The 16,848-nt window shown below is 37.9% G+C and overlaps 1 protein-coding gene across 1 annotated transcript in view; it reads right to left on the reverse strand.

Moving 5' to 3' along the window:
• Positions 1–8,379: 8,379 nt before the first annotated feature.
• Positions 8,380–16,848, reverse strand: part of LOC306768150 (uncharacterized protein) — a gene marked incomplete at both ends in the record, with an annotated part of 129,882 nt that continues 121,413 nt past the window's right edge. The window contains 4 exons of the mRNA XM_079256382.1: positions 8,380–8,529; positions 8,626–8,808; positions 12,503–12,612; positions 14,483–14,648. Coding sequence (XP_079112508.1) covers positions 8,380–8,529; positions 8,626–8,808; positions 12,503–12,612; positions 14,483–14,648 — 609 coding nt within the window. The remainder of the gene's footprint in view (positions 8,530–8,625; positions 8,809–12,502; positions 12,613–14,482; positions 14,649–16,848) is intronic.

The following is a 16,848-nucleotide window of genomic DNA, read 5'->3' on the forward strand; positions in this document are numbered from 1 at the left end:
GTAACGTCGAGTGCGGCTGAAAATATCTCTTGATTTTAACAACAGCTTATTTTGTTTAACTTCCAGTTATTTAGTATTAGATTTAAAAAATGTTTTATTTTATTTTATTCTTTTTTTTTTCTTTTTTTAAAATAGTTGTCCTGTCCAGCATCTTGACAGCATAATGATGGTGTGGCTGCCGTGTAGTGCTGAATACATTTACTCTTCCAAGAGGAGCCCGTGGATAACAAAATTTAAAAAAAAAAAATTTTTAAACTTATCTTAAGACTTATTTTTATTCCTTGGCTTTTAATCCAATGTGAGTCTGCCTCTGATCACTGTGCTATATTTTAGTTTTAATTTTGGTTTTATTGGTTAAATTTACTATTTATTCATTCTGGGGTTTTTTTTTGTTTTGTTTTGTTTTGTTTTTGTTTTTGTTTTTTGTTTGTTAATAGTGTTGTTATTCCTTGTATGATCTATTGTAATCTTGTGTTATTTTTTTATCTCGTAATTTTTGGCTGATGGACAGCACTTTGTCCCAACTTTGGTTGTTTTAAAGGGCTTTATAAATAAAGTTGAGTTGAGTTGAGTTGAACTATATCAATATTTAAATAACTTAGGAGTTACTAAATATAGTTTTCGGAGACTGTTTTTAAATTAAATTTGGTACATAATAATAATGATAATAATAATAATAATAATAATAATAATTATTATTATTATTATTATTATTATTATTATTATTATTACTACAATGAGAGTAGAAACAGAGTAGGAGTCATCAACAAGCAATTACAGTTTGCATATTGTGATGGACTTGGGGTTGAAGATGCCATCATATACCTGCTCCAGAGAGCACACTCTCATCTGGACCATTCAGGCAGCACTCTGAGGGTCATGTTCTTTGATTTCTCAAGTGCTCTTAATACCATTCAGCCTGCTTTGTTATGTGAGAAGCTCCATAAATTCCAGGTGGATGCCTCCACAACCACCTGGATCTATGACTACCTCACAAACAGACCCCAGTTTGTGAGACTTAAAGGTTGTGTGTCTGAGATGGAGGTCAGCAGCACTGGTGCACCACAAGGAACTGTACTCTACTCATTCCTCTTCACACTGTACACCTCCGACTTCCAGTACAACTCTGAGTCCTGTCATCTGCAGAAATACTCTGATGACTCTGCAGTTGTGGGGTGTATCAGTGATGGACAAGAAGCAGAGTACAGAGAACTGGTCAGTCAGTTTGTTAAATGGTGCGGTGACAATCATCTCATATTAAATACCAGCAAAACAAAAGAGATGATTGTTGACTTCAGAAGGAACAAGAATAAACAAAGCACTGTTTCCATCCTGGGAAAGGAGGTGGAGGTGGTGGAGGAATACAAGTATCTTGGAGTTCAGCTGGACAACAAATTGGACTGGAAACGCAACACTGACTACATCTAGAAGAAAGGTCAGAGCAGACTGTACTTCTTAAGGAAGCCGAGATGGTTTAACGTCTGCACCAAGATGTTGCATATCTTCTATAAGTCTGTTGTGGAGAGTGCAGTCAGCTTTGCAGCATCTGCTGGGGTAGTAGCATCAGAACCAGAGGCTTGAAGAGAATCAACAAACTGATCAAGAAAGCTGCTTCTGTGCTTGGAGTAACTCTGGAGCCGCTGGAGCTGATTGTCCAAAGAAGAATGCTGCACAAGCTGATGAAGATAATGGAGGATTCTTCACACCCTCTCCACAACACAGTGATGAAACAACAAAGTGTGTTCAGGGAGAGGCTTCTTCAGGTCCGATGTAAGACTGAAAGATACAGAAGATCATTCCTGCCAGCAGCCATCAGCCTCCAGAACAAGACCTCCTCTAGCTAATTATTAATAATCTTATCTATCTATCTATTATTATCTACGACAATATTGAATTTCCCTTTGGGGATCCATAAAGTATTTCTCATTCCGTTTCATTTCATCAACGGATCAATAAAGCTATAAAAGGTGACAGGATTAGGACACAAAATATGCTTTTTTTCTCTTCCTTTCTAATTTCAGAAGTGTCACCTGATCCTGAGTCTCTGAAGTAGCGCATTTTGCTTTCGTTTTATATATTTTTTTGTAACATATACAAAACTGACTTTATATTCATATATATATATATATATATATATATATATATATATATATATATATATATATATATATATATATATATATATATATATATATATAATGTGTGTGTGTGTGTGTGTGTGTTTTTTACAACACGTCAACAACTATTGCATAGACTTCAGTGCAACTGAACAAACTTATCCATGTAACAGTCATCTGGTGTCATCATTATGATTGAATGGGGAAAAAAGGAACTAAGCTTTAACTTGGGGGTATTGGCATTTTACACTGAAAGATGGGGTTTAAAATTTACCACTTTAATATATAAAGCCCTCTTTTGTGTCTCATAATGAATTCTGTGAATAACATGTTTATACTCAATATTTTGTTCACAAACTGTTTGAATTTTGTTTGGTTTTACTCCTTTGTGATGCTTTGTGAAGAATCAACCCCTGTTGCCACTTTGACTTCTTAACTAACTGCAAAGTTTGTGAGAGAAAAATATGAAAAAAATTTATGAGGTAATAACATTTGAGTAACAGGATGGAAAAATGGTCTGAAATGGCCTTGTGGTAATATTGGCATTGGTACTCACTTTATTAAGCGAAGAATGTCAACATAAAACATCCATCAGACAGAAAAATCCAATCATTCCTGAGGTGTGTTGTTTTAGAAACAACCTTCATCCCTTTTCCTCTCAGATTCCACAACTCTTCCTTTTCTTTATGGATGAGGGGTTGTTGGTAAAGGGCTGCTCCTGAGAGCCTCTCCAGATCCATTTGTTTGGGAGGTTGCAGCCACTGGCATTAATTGAGCTTTTATTTAGTTGTAAACACCATTATTGATTTTGTAGGTTGTCTTCTTTTTCTGTACATATAATAACTTTAGTATATTTTCCATCTTTAATGCTTGCTGCACTCAACATAATTCCTCTTAAGTAGTGTTTTACATTCATATTTGTTGCAGTTTTGAACTATTTTTGCATAATGCATGCCTTGTTTAGCTGTATAACCTAAGATTATTAAATATATCAAATCAACCTTTGAATATTTACTTTTAAGTCAGCTAACACGCTTTCTGTCCAACTGATAGAGTGATCACACAAGACAGATGTCCAGCATGTTATTTAATATCTTAAAAGAGGATTTTTTTAATTATTATTTTTACAGAGCAGGTAAAAGAACAATGATCAGTCTCAGCCAGCCAAGGCTATCATGTAAAATGATACAATAAATCTAAATTCAAAACAAAAATACTGAACATCAGGTGGATTTGCAGACTTATAGCTAAGATCACATGTAGGTGTATCATTTTTTCTGACATGCCGTCTGTTGTATGCAGCTATGGGTTGCCTCTGCCCTCAGATCCGTTCTGCGATTCTGGATAAATCAGTGTTTGTGTTGTCCAGCTGCAGAGCAACAATCTCCCTGAGATCTTTCTCAAATGCATCCTCGGCTTCCCTGCAGACTGTACAGCACGCCGCTCATCACTCACTGCAGAGCAGCTAAAGGACACAAACACCAATACTGCTGAGCAGCTACAAGCTTTGCTTCTTTTCCCTGGACCCAAGCACCTCTCAGATTGAATGAGGCAAGAATTCAGGTTGACAGCATTTGCTCAGAGCTAAATGGGCAGTAACCAGCACCTTATCCTTTTCCTCTTCTAGGGAAACACTGCTATTGTTGGAATACAGTGGTACTGATGCATGCGCTTTAAAGTGGAGCAGAACAAAATAGTGTGCTGGTTGGAAAGGAAATTAGTGGGAGTTGTGGCGGCCTAACTTCAACACTTCTGACACTCATGTTTTACATTTGAATTGAACATTTCCTTACATACAGCAGAGGGGCAAATGTCTTTTCTGGTTTGCATAGCTGTATGCAGGAGTTCAGTATGGAAGGATTCATAAAAATGTTTTTCTTTCTGAAATTCTTTAGGGGTAAATTCCTGAGATATGAAGGTGCTGCAGTTTGCCTTAAGCATGATTAGCTGTTAATCACAAGTGGCGGAGTTTGACTAATCGATGGAGTGGTCAGTGTATGGGCAGGACTTCATTAAGGGGCACACACATACTAAAGGCCCATTTATGCTCCATGCAGAAGACGGACAGTGTCGTCCATCTGCGCCGGTTACGCAGTCCGTTTCCAAGGACTTACCTATCCTAAAAAGAGCAATACCACCGGAAATTGTGGGGGCAGTGTTGGGTTATACACACAATAAGTTAAAGGAACAAACCAGAAAAGAAGAAAGGAAAAGGTAGGAAACAACACAGAAGAAGTGAGGAATAGCAAAAAAGTTTTATTCTTCTACTTCTTCTAATATTTTTGGGATGGCTGTAAACAACCTGGTGCATTACCGCTACCAACCAGTGTGAATACATGGAAGTGAAGTCTGTATGAAGGCGGCGACAACCGTCCCGATTTACATACGTAAGGGAGTATAAATGGGCCTTAAGAATAAAAATGATAGTGTTCCTCTTACGCACTCACATCCACTGCTGTGATAATTGGCCACAATGGAGAGACATGAGAAATTAACATGAATAGTCTGGATCACCAAGTGGAAATATTTCAAGTTCAAGGAGGTCCATAGAAAGGTAAAGTGACTGTTAAGTGGCACATTACTTAGAGCTTGATGTGATGGGAGGGCATCGGTGACTCTTCTCTTAAACAGTTCTGGTTAACTGCCTAGCGGTGGTTGACTGGATCTTTGTGTCTGACAACAATGACTTGGTGGCTGGTTCCATATTGGTAGCTGTCAGGCTGCTAACACTGGCACTGGGGTCTGTCTCCATCTTTGCAAAAATATGTCACAAATATCTCCCTCTCTCTTCATTATCATTCTTATACAAAATAAGTTAGACTGTATTTCTCCATATTTCCATACTGTACCAGCTAAAAAATCCAACTAGCAGCCTTGCTAGCCTCCTGTTTAACATAACTTGGTCATACAACTTCAGATTAGTTAGAATAAATTAACTTGGATACTGAGGTATTTTTTTAAGCATCTTAATGATTTATTTTCAATACAGCAACCAGGGCCAATACAGCATTTTACTGACAAGTTTATCCTAGAGAGGGTTCAGTACCAACTGGCTGTGTCCAAACTGAAAGTATTTATTTGGTATATTAGCTATTTTTTTCATTTCTTTTAATTAGTGAAATGTGTCATATTGTGAGCTCTGTTGGCTTTGTGTGCTAGTGTGAGCTCTCAGGTAAGTTGCTGTGTACTTCTTATGCAGTATCAGCATACTTTTCAAGAGTATTGTGTGGAAAATACCAATTTTTGTTTCTTTTCTAGCTGTGTGATGTGTGTTATTCTGAGCTCTGTTTTATTTAGCTCAGGAGAAAGAGCAGTTGTTTTTCAACTGAAAAGTTGGGAGATTGATTCTAGGCTTCCACATGCTGAAGTGTCCTTGGGCCAGAGACTGAACCCCAAATTGCCCCCTGAAGTGCCTTTTGGGGAATAAGTGTGTGTTTGAAAATGCCATGTAGTCTAAATATGAATATGTGTAAAATATGACTGGAAAAGCGCTATATGAGGACAAGCCCATTTACCATTTATGAGTATGCTAGTGTGAACTCTTCGGTAAGATACTTTGTTTTTGTTCATTTGGCAAAAATGCACTTTTCAAGATTATTAAGAAGAATTTGTACTCATATGTTACATTTGCACAACAGCTAAGTTTACATTTGAGATTAAAATGATAATTTTAGTATTTCTCTGTTGGTGTAATGTGTGGTAGTCTGAACTCTGTTGGCTGTGTGTCCTAGTGTGAGTGCTCATGTAAGATATTATGTAGGCAGAGCTCAACTTGGTCCCATGAGTATGAGGTGTATGAGGTTTTTTTTCTCTGTATTTCCGGACCGCGTCTTCCTGGTGCAGCCCGGAGTTACATGACCTTTTTTGCCCTCGACCCCCTATGATCCTAATGTATCTCTGTTCTTATTGTAAGGCCTTATTGTAAAGCAGCACTGGTAAACTAGCTGCATGGCCTAAGCTTAAGCTCGGTTCTGTATTGCTCTTTTGTCATGAATGTTACATGTCTGTATGTCTGACCTTGGGCGAGCTGGCTTGAACTCTGAATTTCTCTTTGGGGATGAATAAAGTATCTTTGATTTCATTTCATTTCATGAGGTCCAGCAGGTTTTCCATGTATTCCTGCTTCAACACACCTAAAGGAAATTAAATGGACCTAACAGCTTATGAGGTTCTGCACAATGACTCATTATCTGATTCCGCTATCAAGAGTAAAGACCCTTTTCATAATTTATTGCATAGATCATTTGGGCATGCTCGTAACTTCCAAAGGCAGTTCAAAGAGTTTATTTGTATTGTATTATCTTGCTTAATGTGGATTGTTATGTTAAATTCCAGTGAAATGGCTCACATAGTGAATTTGAATAAGCTAAAGTAAAGAGAATTATTAAATACTGGCAAAGGTAATTCCAACCTGCCCAATAAGCATTCTAAAACATCTTTGATCACCATTTGGTCAACTAAACCTGTCCACCATACCTGCAGAGATTTTTTTTTTTTTTAAATCAAGCCGTAAAACATGTCTCAGTGGGGGATGTTGGATACCTACAGCTCTCCTTTGAAAATAATCTTGGCTTTTTCTGACGAAAAATCTATTTGTATTCCTTTGATGCTGACTGAGGAAAATATTTTTTCCAACCTCCTGAATGCTAGGACTCAGGAGGATAAATGCTAGGATGCTAGGAGGATGCTAGGACTCAGGAGGCTAAATTCTTGGATGCTAGGAGCAATCTAGGGCTCAGGAGGCTAAATGCTAGGATGCTAGGAAGATGCTAGGACTCAGAGGCTAAATTCTTAGATGCTAGGAGGATGCTAGGACTCAGGAGGCTCAATGATAGGACCCTAGGAAGATGCTAGGACTCAGGAGACTAAATTTGTTGTGCACTGCTCATGGAATGTCTGGTACAAAACATCTGAAGACGGACTAGAAAAATGGCTTGTCATTTTGGCCAAAACCAGTCCATCTAGCCACATACACAAGAACAGACTGGCCGTCTGGCATACCGGGCTTTTTCCTGGTGGCCTGACTTCTTCTGGGGCCGACTGTGTATTTATTGATCTCGCTGATTTGTGAAACTCAGTCAATCAGTGGCTTAACTAACACAAATAATTTATTCCCTGTTTACATGACTTCTCTCCTCTTTGGCTAGAGGATTCAAACAAGCAACCATGGTGCTAATTTTCCAGCTAAAGATGACTTACTAATAAGATTTACTTGGACATCCAAGCTTTCTGAACTTGGTTACAAGGATGCATGAGTAAGGAATGAAAAATGTTATGAAAATCAGCCATTAAAGTCCATTATTTAAATTTATACAATTTGTAAAACCAGAACCACCAATTATAAAAAAGCACTCCTTAGACATCATTGGATAATCTTGGCTGAAGATAAAGCACCTGCACCGTATCTCTGTAGTAGTGTTACACAAACATGTTAGCAACTGAGAAAAAAAACATGACATGTCTCCTTTAACACCCCCTAAGTATAATTTTAGAGCTTGACTGCAAAGCAAACATACTGAAGCAAAGGTGAAAGAAGCGCCACCATGTTATAATTTAAGTACCATACCTGAGCTTTGAAATAAAATGTAAAAACTAACGTATAAACTGTAAAATGTCAAATCTGAACCTGTAAAAAACACAAAGACAGCTTTGCGTTTTTTTAAAAATCAGGACAGCTGGTCAGCAAACAGCACCAAGTGTTTGTCAGATAAGTTTCCCTTCAGGTTAAGTTTCGGGTAAATAAAGTTTTTGGTCTTTCAGATAAAACTGGAACAGCACCTTTAGTAAAAGCGATACACCTGGGTTCACTTGCAGTGGCGTACAGTGACAGCGTGGCCTGGTAAAAAGCGGCCAATGGGACAATAGAAGCCGTGTCCCCGTGCAGAACACATTGTTAGGAGGTCACTTGAGAAAATCTGACTTTTATATACATAAAATCATAGGCTATACCAGAAACCCTAAATACACAACAAAATTACAGTAAAAATATTGTTTATAAAGGATAAAAACATACAAACTTAAATTATTTCATACAAGATAAATGTCTCTGTAAACAAAATTGACTTTTCAATGGAAAATAAAAAGCCCTTGTGTGCAGTCAAATTCATCCATACTGAGTCACTTAACTTGAGAGATCTGCTCCCCCAAAACAAGAGGAAAAAAATGGAAATGATGCTCCAGTTGTCCTCTTGTCCATGTTGCAGATAAAGGGTTTTCTCCTGGGTGAAAGAGTCCTCTGGGACAACGCAGCTTTCTCCCACCTCTAGCTGAAACAGACAGGTCCGACTGTGAAGCCAAACTGATGCGCGAAGTTCCCTCCCCCCATCAGTGCTATGTCTCTCAGGGGAAGGAGCTGGAGGTCCTCGAACTCGAACACAGACTCCCGAGGACCAGAAGTGGTCTCCTCTCCTGGCTGACGTGCACAAATGGAATATTGGGAAAAGGTATAAAATAGACAACAGAAATAAAAGTATTTTACATCATTTTCTAACGCCTTTGCCTTACGTACCACACAATCTTTCACTGCTCCGAGGTAACTTTGCTTCCCCGTGTCAGTGAGGAATTTGACGTCTGTGTCGTTTTGGCCCTGTCTATGTCCTGGGTGGCAGGAGTAGGTCACCTTCTGTTCAGCGGTGACGCTGTGCAACCTCAGGAAGCGCATCTGGACCGCGTTGGCATCTGGATAGTAAAACTAAAAGAGACAATTTGTAACAATAACATTAACAAACAAATTATTGTACAGCTGGAAATGGAGAAGAGGGAAGAAGAAATGTTTCTACGTTTTTATGTGCATTATAAAAATGTGTTTTTTAAGTCGTTTAGACTGTTTTAGCTCACTGTTTTGGTTTCAGGGGATATTTATAATCTTTAGTTTTAGCATTTTCAGAAGTTCAGGATAGCTTTGATGATGTCACTGTGAACTTTACAAATGGAGAAAAAGAAATGGAAAATCTAAAATGCTGCTTAATGTGCAGCAGTTATGAGACTTGATGTCTCCCTCTATGTTTTCTTTTGTCAGTTTCTTTTGGCCTTTTTGAGCACATTGGGCTGCCTGATGGAGGAAAGGTGCTGCAAGTTTTCAACTATTAATTCAGCTTTTTTTCCTCTGACGCACACTTCCAGACAAAAGTTTACTCTTTTCCTTTTGATTTAATGAGAAAATTTGTCCAAACATTTGACTTGTACTGTAACTGTATTGCAAATCACTCAGAAAGATTAACATGGGAAAACAAAAATCAGTTCATGACACTTTTACGGCTCCTGTATGGATCAATTAAATATTTAGTTGATAGAATTTGGATATTTTTCCCAAAATCCTTCTTCTGTGGATATATATTTTTTTTACTTTACTTCTCTTTAACTCACTGAAAAACCAGTTAATGCATATTATAATGAAATTCAGAACGAACCGAGACCCAAAATCAGCCTTGTAACTCGGGTCTTAGAACCTAAAGCTAAACACGGCTCGCTGTTCTCAGACATAATCCTTCACCTGAAATCCCTGATCGAGCCTGCTGAGCCACTGAAAAGATCCTTCCTCAGAGGGTCCTTCCATCCAAGCTTTCATGGGAAGCTGTTGGCAGGAATAAAACATGTGTTTACATAGCTGAATAAAAGTCAGCGCTTATATGATGAGATAAAAAGAGGTCGGCTGTTCAGACAGCAGTTAAACTGTGGATCAGCATTTGGCAAAAACATGAATCAGATGTAAAGTAGTTACAGTATTTTAGTTCATTATATTCTTACATAACACGACTAGAGGACTAGTTTAGACTGCTGCACTCTGAAAACAATCCCCATGATGGTAGCAGCATCATGATGAGATGTTTTTTATCAAACAGAGTTCACAAACACTTTGTATGCTCCTGAGGGATGTTGGCAGGCAGGGAAATGGGTCAGAGCAGGCGGAACAATGGAATAAAAATGACTTTATTAATCCCATAGGGAACATATTCAACATATTAGTCTTCCAGGAACGCCTCAGCATAGAAACCAACTAAGTCCTCCAGCTATGACCTAACTTGAGTTTAAATGGGAAACTTGTACATAGCAGAGAACAGACTCATCAGAGTCGTTGTGAACGATGATGCTAATCTCTGATCATACAGTGTTCCACTTAGATAGGATATGAAGTTAAAACTGTCCTGACACCTCAACATGATCACTGTCGTCTTTGCAAAGAGGTTGTACTTGCGCTCAGGCTGATAAGGAACTAGGTTGGTGTGTACCAAAAAAGAAGAGCTGTGTATGTGAGACCTTCACTTTAGTGATGGGAATTTCAGCTCTTTTTTTAGGCAAGGCAAGTTTATTTATACAGCACAATTCAACAACAGGGTGATTCAAAGTGCTTTGCAGAGACAATAAAACATTAGAAAATAAGAAGCATAATTTAAAAGTAAAAACACGAAAACCTTGCCTTGCCTCTTTTCTTAGAGAGACGTCTCTTTTGCTTCGGCTCCCAAATGGCTCTTAATAAAGGATCTTATGTAGCCACATCATTTACCTGAACCTCTCCAACATTAATGGTTTGTGTGTTAAAAAGCTTTGTGTTCAGTGTTTTTGTGAGAAGCCTTATATTTGCCTTTTTGTTCATTTATTTATTTTTTATTATTATTAATATTTCAAAGAGAACCAAAGTCAAGAAAACAGCATTAATGTTCTCCTTAATGTCCAAAACTGCAGCCACTTTTATTAGACGCTGATAATGAGATAAGACCACAGACGCCCTCACGCATTTTCCTCATGACTGTCGTCTAGCATCAGGTAGAGTCACCCCCCTCTCTGCTTTCACATAATGGTACGATCCCATATCCTCACGCACCACATGACCATGCAGGCCAATCAAAGCAAAGCTCTGACTTCAGGTAGAGCTGGGGTTGAGCACATAGACCATATATGAAAGATGGACGGAGCCTCCGGCGTTTAAAAGTGAAGCCTATGCGGACGTGCATAAAACTGCAGTTCCCCCTTCATCCACTAAGGGCTGCAAAACAGAGCAAATCCCCATGAACTCCCATGCTAAAAAGACCAACTTCACAGCAGAAATAAACATGTCTGGTTAAAAAATCTATTTTTGGTTTAATAGGTCAGGTTTACCTTCATGACAACTGTGGGGGGAGTGAATTTTTTTCTAACTCGCTCGTTTAAAAGTAATTTAATCTTGAAATTCGGCATTTTTAGGGGCCTGTCCTTTTGATTGACAGGTATCGATCTCCCGCTTCAAGTAAGAACGTAGAACAACCGCGGTTTTTAGCCGGTTAACATAGTGTGGCATAGCTTTAGCCCTGCTTAACTCCATTAGCTGGTTAGCTCTCGTTATCCCCAGGTTAGTTCGGTTAGCTCTCAGCTACAGAAAGCTCAGAGTTTGCTCGATGTCAATCATCCACCATGACGCTCACAGTCCCCCTCTCAGCTCCACCTCTTTGCCCATATTGGTATTTTCCGGGCGAGACGACGCGCATGCCCCTGCCAAGATGGCGATGGTAGAAACCGCCCACCGAGCTTCAATTCAACTCTTCAGAAAGCTATGGGTGACGTCATGGAGGCTACGTCCATCTCTTTATATACAGTCTATGATTGAGCACTTACATCTAAGCAGCCAAAGGAGATATAAAATTAGGAATTGATCAGTTTTATAATAAAATCCAGAAAGAGTTGTTCGACTTGAGACTCAGTCACTAAGACTTTACTTAGCAATAACTAATCATTTTCTCTACAGAAACCTGCCCAGCTTGTAGGACATGGAGTAGCTTTGTTTTAACAGACGACCAAACCTACCAGGAACCTCTATTTGCTACTTGCTATCAGACTAGCAAAACCCGAGCTAGCACCTTGTTCTGTTAGCAAAACGGCAGCAGCGTTAGTTACACACGTGACATCAAGCCGCTGCTTTGAAGCTATATTAGGTAATCTTACACAGAGACATTTTACTTTGACTCTGGGTGAAGTGGTTCTTCGTCCTGATAGCAGTCCATACATTTTGTAATAATCAACAATAAGAAATATAGTTAGACCCCTCAGTTTACTGTAAATCTGTAAAAACGCTGACCAATCCAAACGTTCGGACCAAATTAAAGTTGTTCATTTCTTATTTTCCGGAAGCATCTTCTCCTGGCTCCCCTCCTCCCCCTCCAGCAGTGCATACCTGATAGCCACACCCTGCATATAAACAGCGTGTTAAACTCGGAAGGCAAACAGGGTGGGGGGGTGGGCGTGTCTAAAACAGATTATTGATTGGAGGGAGAGGATCCAAGACAGGGCGCCTCTTGACCGACATTTACCTACCCCACCTTTAAAAGTGTTGAACATCACAAAAATGTTCTGAAGTCCAGGCTGAGGTGCAACAACGTGCATCTTACAGTCCTGCTGGAGGGATTTGCTCCTACCTGAGAGTGTTTAGGATGAAGGCAGGTCTGTGCTGATGAGGAAGAGAAGCTACAGTAGGCCAGCAGAGCATCGGCTGAGCTGCCCTGGTTTGGGTCGATGTAATACATTCCTGCAGAGGTAGAAATAGCAAAAGCTCCATGAAATTAGCAGGTACCAAAGCATTATGCTCAGTACTGACAGGTAGACATGCAAAATGCAGGACATTAAGCCAACATGTCAAACTGCAGCACAGACACATGAAGAAGAAGTACAGCACCAGATACAAAGAAGATGATGTTTCATCGGAAATGGATGCAATCAGGAACTTTGACTTTCTTCTTTGTGCTTTTCTTTTCTTTTCTTTTTATGTAGTTCTAGGGATGTGAATCTAACAACAACTCACGATTCAATTCAATTCCGATTATTGGGGTGACAATTTGATTCAGAATCGATTCAAACAGATTTTTGATTTTTAATCATTACACTTAAGTTACAAAAGGTGTTAATTTCACAAGTAACTTTATTCTTCTATAACCTAGGAAGAACTGAGAAATTATTTAAGGTCAATTTGATTTAAATTGCGACATGTACAAAATGTTTTTGCGCGCCCTTTTTCCTGATTTCAATGAGGAAAAAACAACACAGTAGCCAGACCATTATTCTGTTGCTATAATGCTTCAATAAAATTTACAAAAAAAAGATCAGAATGGATTTTTTTTTTTTTGGAAAATTTTTTAAAACAAAAATATCGATTTTAAAATTGTTAATCAACAAATCCAGATTTTTTTTAAAAATTTTTTAAAAAATTCGATTTCCCACCCCTATGTAGTACGGATGAGAAATGATACTTTTATAATTTTCTGTAATGACAAATTATTTGTTCTTAAATAATAAATGATTTACATTTTTTTGAAAATCCATTGAACCCCATTATTTTCTTCTGGAAATAAACATGTTTTTTATTTAATCCATGAGCGAAACTGAAAATGCTCTAAAACAAATACTCCAGTGAAAAATCAGACCAAAATTCCTTTAATCTTTTAAATGAATGTGTAATTACGTGATGCAATTTGCTGATAAGAGAAATGATTTTTGTTTTAGTGAATGGTGTTACTGTGGACAGAGTTTGACACAAACTCTTGGGATTTGTTAGCAAATAGCATCAATGAGTCAAAAGACAAGCCAAAGTTTTGCATCTACGGTTTGTTTACTGACCCTGAAGAAGCTAAATAAGCCTGAACATTTTGATAAACTGAGGCGTGAATGTCATCATACAAGCAAATTAATCTCAGCTAATAAAGTTACTATAATAACATCTGCATAAATGTAGCGGATGGGTATTTATTCATATTGATTTGCTTTTAATATAATGAAGAAACACAATATTACCATGAAAATTAAACATTAAATGAAAGATACTTTATTGGTCCCCAAATTCTTTTTTTATAAAATAAAAAAAATATATTATTAATTAGAGAAAAGGTCGATTGGATTGATAATTATTGGGAATTTAGCTTATTAGAATGTTGTCTACGGTGATTGTGGAATAATCAATATGAAAAAGCAGGATAGAAATGATAATAAAGCCCCAAAATAAATACACACACGCTTTTTTTTACAAAATCTATTAAAAATAAAACATTTTAAAACATGTGAGTTATAAACGAAAAGTGTGGTTTAAGTCAGCCACTGAACTGGTACATTAAGCACAGTTGATTAATCGTACCTTCTTTATTCTGTATGTTTTGCTTTGCAGATTAAAATAAATCAAATAAAAAACCATGAGAAGGATTTCATATTAAACTGCTACTTGACAGCAAAGCGAACTCAGTCATTGTGTTTGAATATACTAAAGACCTCAATGTTTTAAAGAAGCTGCAGGAAGATTTTATTCCATGTCGATGGCAAGAAATAACCAGGATCACAGACCACAAACCTTTACATATTTAAGTATTTTTATAAATTCCTTGTCACTAAGCTGTAAGGCGTAAGTTTCTGACCATTTTTGTACTCAGGATGGCAGAGCCAGAGCTCCAGACAGGTGGTGGCAGGATGCTCCTTGCTACCGTCAGGGGGGTCCAACAGCAGCCGGAGATCCTGCTGCAGGGAGTCCAGCAGGGTCTGGATCAGGGGGTAGTTGGGCTTATCAGACACGTACATCAGCTCCTGGACAAGGGAAGAGATTTCAACAAGCATACATTTATTTATTTTATTTTTATGTCCAGTCGTTCCTGTAGAAATGTTAATTTAAAATTAAATAGTTTGATCATTACACTCATTGGCATCAGACATAAAGTGGGGGGGTAAACGGTATCATTTTTCCAGGGCTCACTTCAGGGGGAGGGCCCTTAAAAATTGCAGGACAAAAAGTTTTTTGTCTTCCAATTTTAATTTTAATGATTAAAACAGTTAAAGTGAGTTTGCCAAAATAAAGAATAATAATGATGAGTGTTCTTTGAAGCCCCCACCAACCCTCTAAAACTGTGGAAAATGGTTTAGTCAACACCTGCACGCTCATTTCAACCAGGTTACACACAGGCTGCAGGTGGACACACACAGCCAGATGAGAAAGGTTGTTGTGTCTTTATTCAGGGTCTGCACACTTCGAAGTGTGGATTCATCGGCTACATACGTGTTACGACCCAGCGGTCTAGGGGTAAGAGCCGCAACATAAAACAAATGTGCCAGACCAAAAAGTGTAAACTTTGGGAAACTTTATTGTCCCACCGAAAAATAAAAAGGAATCAATACAGGCCCAATTGGAAGGGCAGGGCAACCAAAAAAATAGAACAGAGGTGGTTCTAAACACAATCAAACACCTGTAAACTCAAGTCACTAAATAGTCAAAAACAGCAAAGATCAAAAGCTACACAAAAACCAACAACATGGTAGCCAAGGCTATAAAACCAACAACCAAAGAACCCAGTCTCAAAGGGGGTAAACTGCAACCACCACACAGCTGCCCCAGAATGAAGAACTTGGCGCTCTTTTATCCTGATTGGAGAGGTGTTGAATCCTCATTGGAGCAGAGGTCAGCCACTCAGAGATGCCGACGAGACCAGATGATGTGGAGGATCCAATCCAAGCCAAAGGGAGGCCAGATGGTTTCCAGGCTGAATAAAATGGGTTGGTGGGCAATTGGGGGCAGCCGTAACAATACGTCATGGTGGGGCGCCAAGTACCAAAACCTTTCTAATCTGAACTTCATTTGGCTCCAGATTATCTTAAAACAAAGGTTGCAAACGATGCATCCTTCGCAGCCTCTTTTCTCACAGAATTCATTGTGCACAACATAAAGGAATAAGTGGCAGCCAAGTACATTTTTTAAAATGTATATGTGTGTATATATATATATATATATAAGATATATATATATATATATATATATATATATATATATAAGATATATATATATATATATATATCTATATATATATAAGATATATATATATATATATATATATATATATATATATATATATATATATATATATATCTATATATATATGTATATATATGTATATACACATATACATTTTAAAAAATGTACTTGGCTGCTGTATTTATATATATGTATATGTATATATATATATATATATATATATATATATATATATATATATATATATATATATATATATATATATATATATGTGAGTGTATATTGAATTTTTCATTGTCAGTGTAACCTCCTTATAAGTTCATCAGTATTAGCAAATGTTAACGTGATGACCCACATGATCCTCATTTCGAGCCAGCAGGTCCATCCTCATGTCGATGTGATCACTGTGGTGTGAGACAAGGTGAGCTCATCTCGGGTGTTAAGTTGTTATCTGTAGCCGATTCAGATGATAGAGTCGTAACAACACATCTAGTAGCTTCTAATCTATTCTATGTTTTAGCTATAAGCAGGTTGAGATGATCTTGTATTTATCTAGTTTGTGTGGGGTCAGTCCTACTTGCTGCAGCAAGACCAATATAGAAGATGCAAGTGAAGAAATGGGGGAGCAATGCAGAAGTGTGTCTGCTGGATGAGCCAGAACTGTGGCCAGAGAAGTGATTTTGCCAGTGAGAGGTTAGAGGTAAAGTATATGTGAGCCGTACTGATCAAGTCCTCGTCGGGGCCCACAAAGGTGGTCAGTATGTCGGGTCCACAATTTCCTGACATGCCCCTGATCACAATGAAGACATGTTAAAGATGAAAATAACTTGCCTTGAGCTGAGACAAGGTCATGTTGAGAGATGGTCCTGGAGGACCTGGAACACCCGGTGGTCCCTAAAAAGCAACGATGCAACATGAATAAATCTATGGAAATAAAATGAAATGAAATGAAAAGAAATTAAATTCATGTGACACATTGTTTAA

The sequence above is a fragment of the Telmatherina bonti genome, assembly GCF_933228915.1.
Source record: "Telmatherina bonti genome assembly, chromosome: 17".
Classification (NCBI taxonomy): Eukaryota; Metazoa; Chordata; class Actinopteri; order Atheriniformes; family Telmatherinidae; genus Telmatherina; species Telmatherina bonti.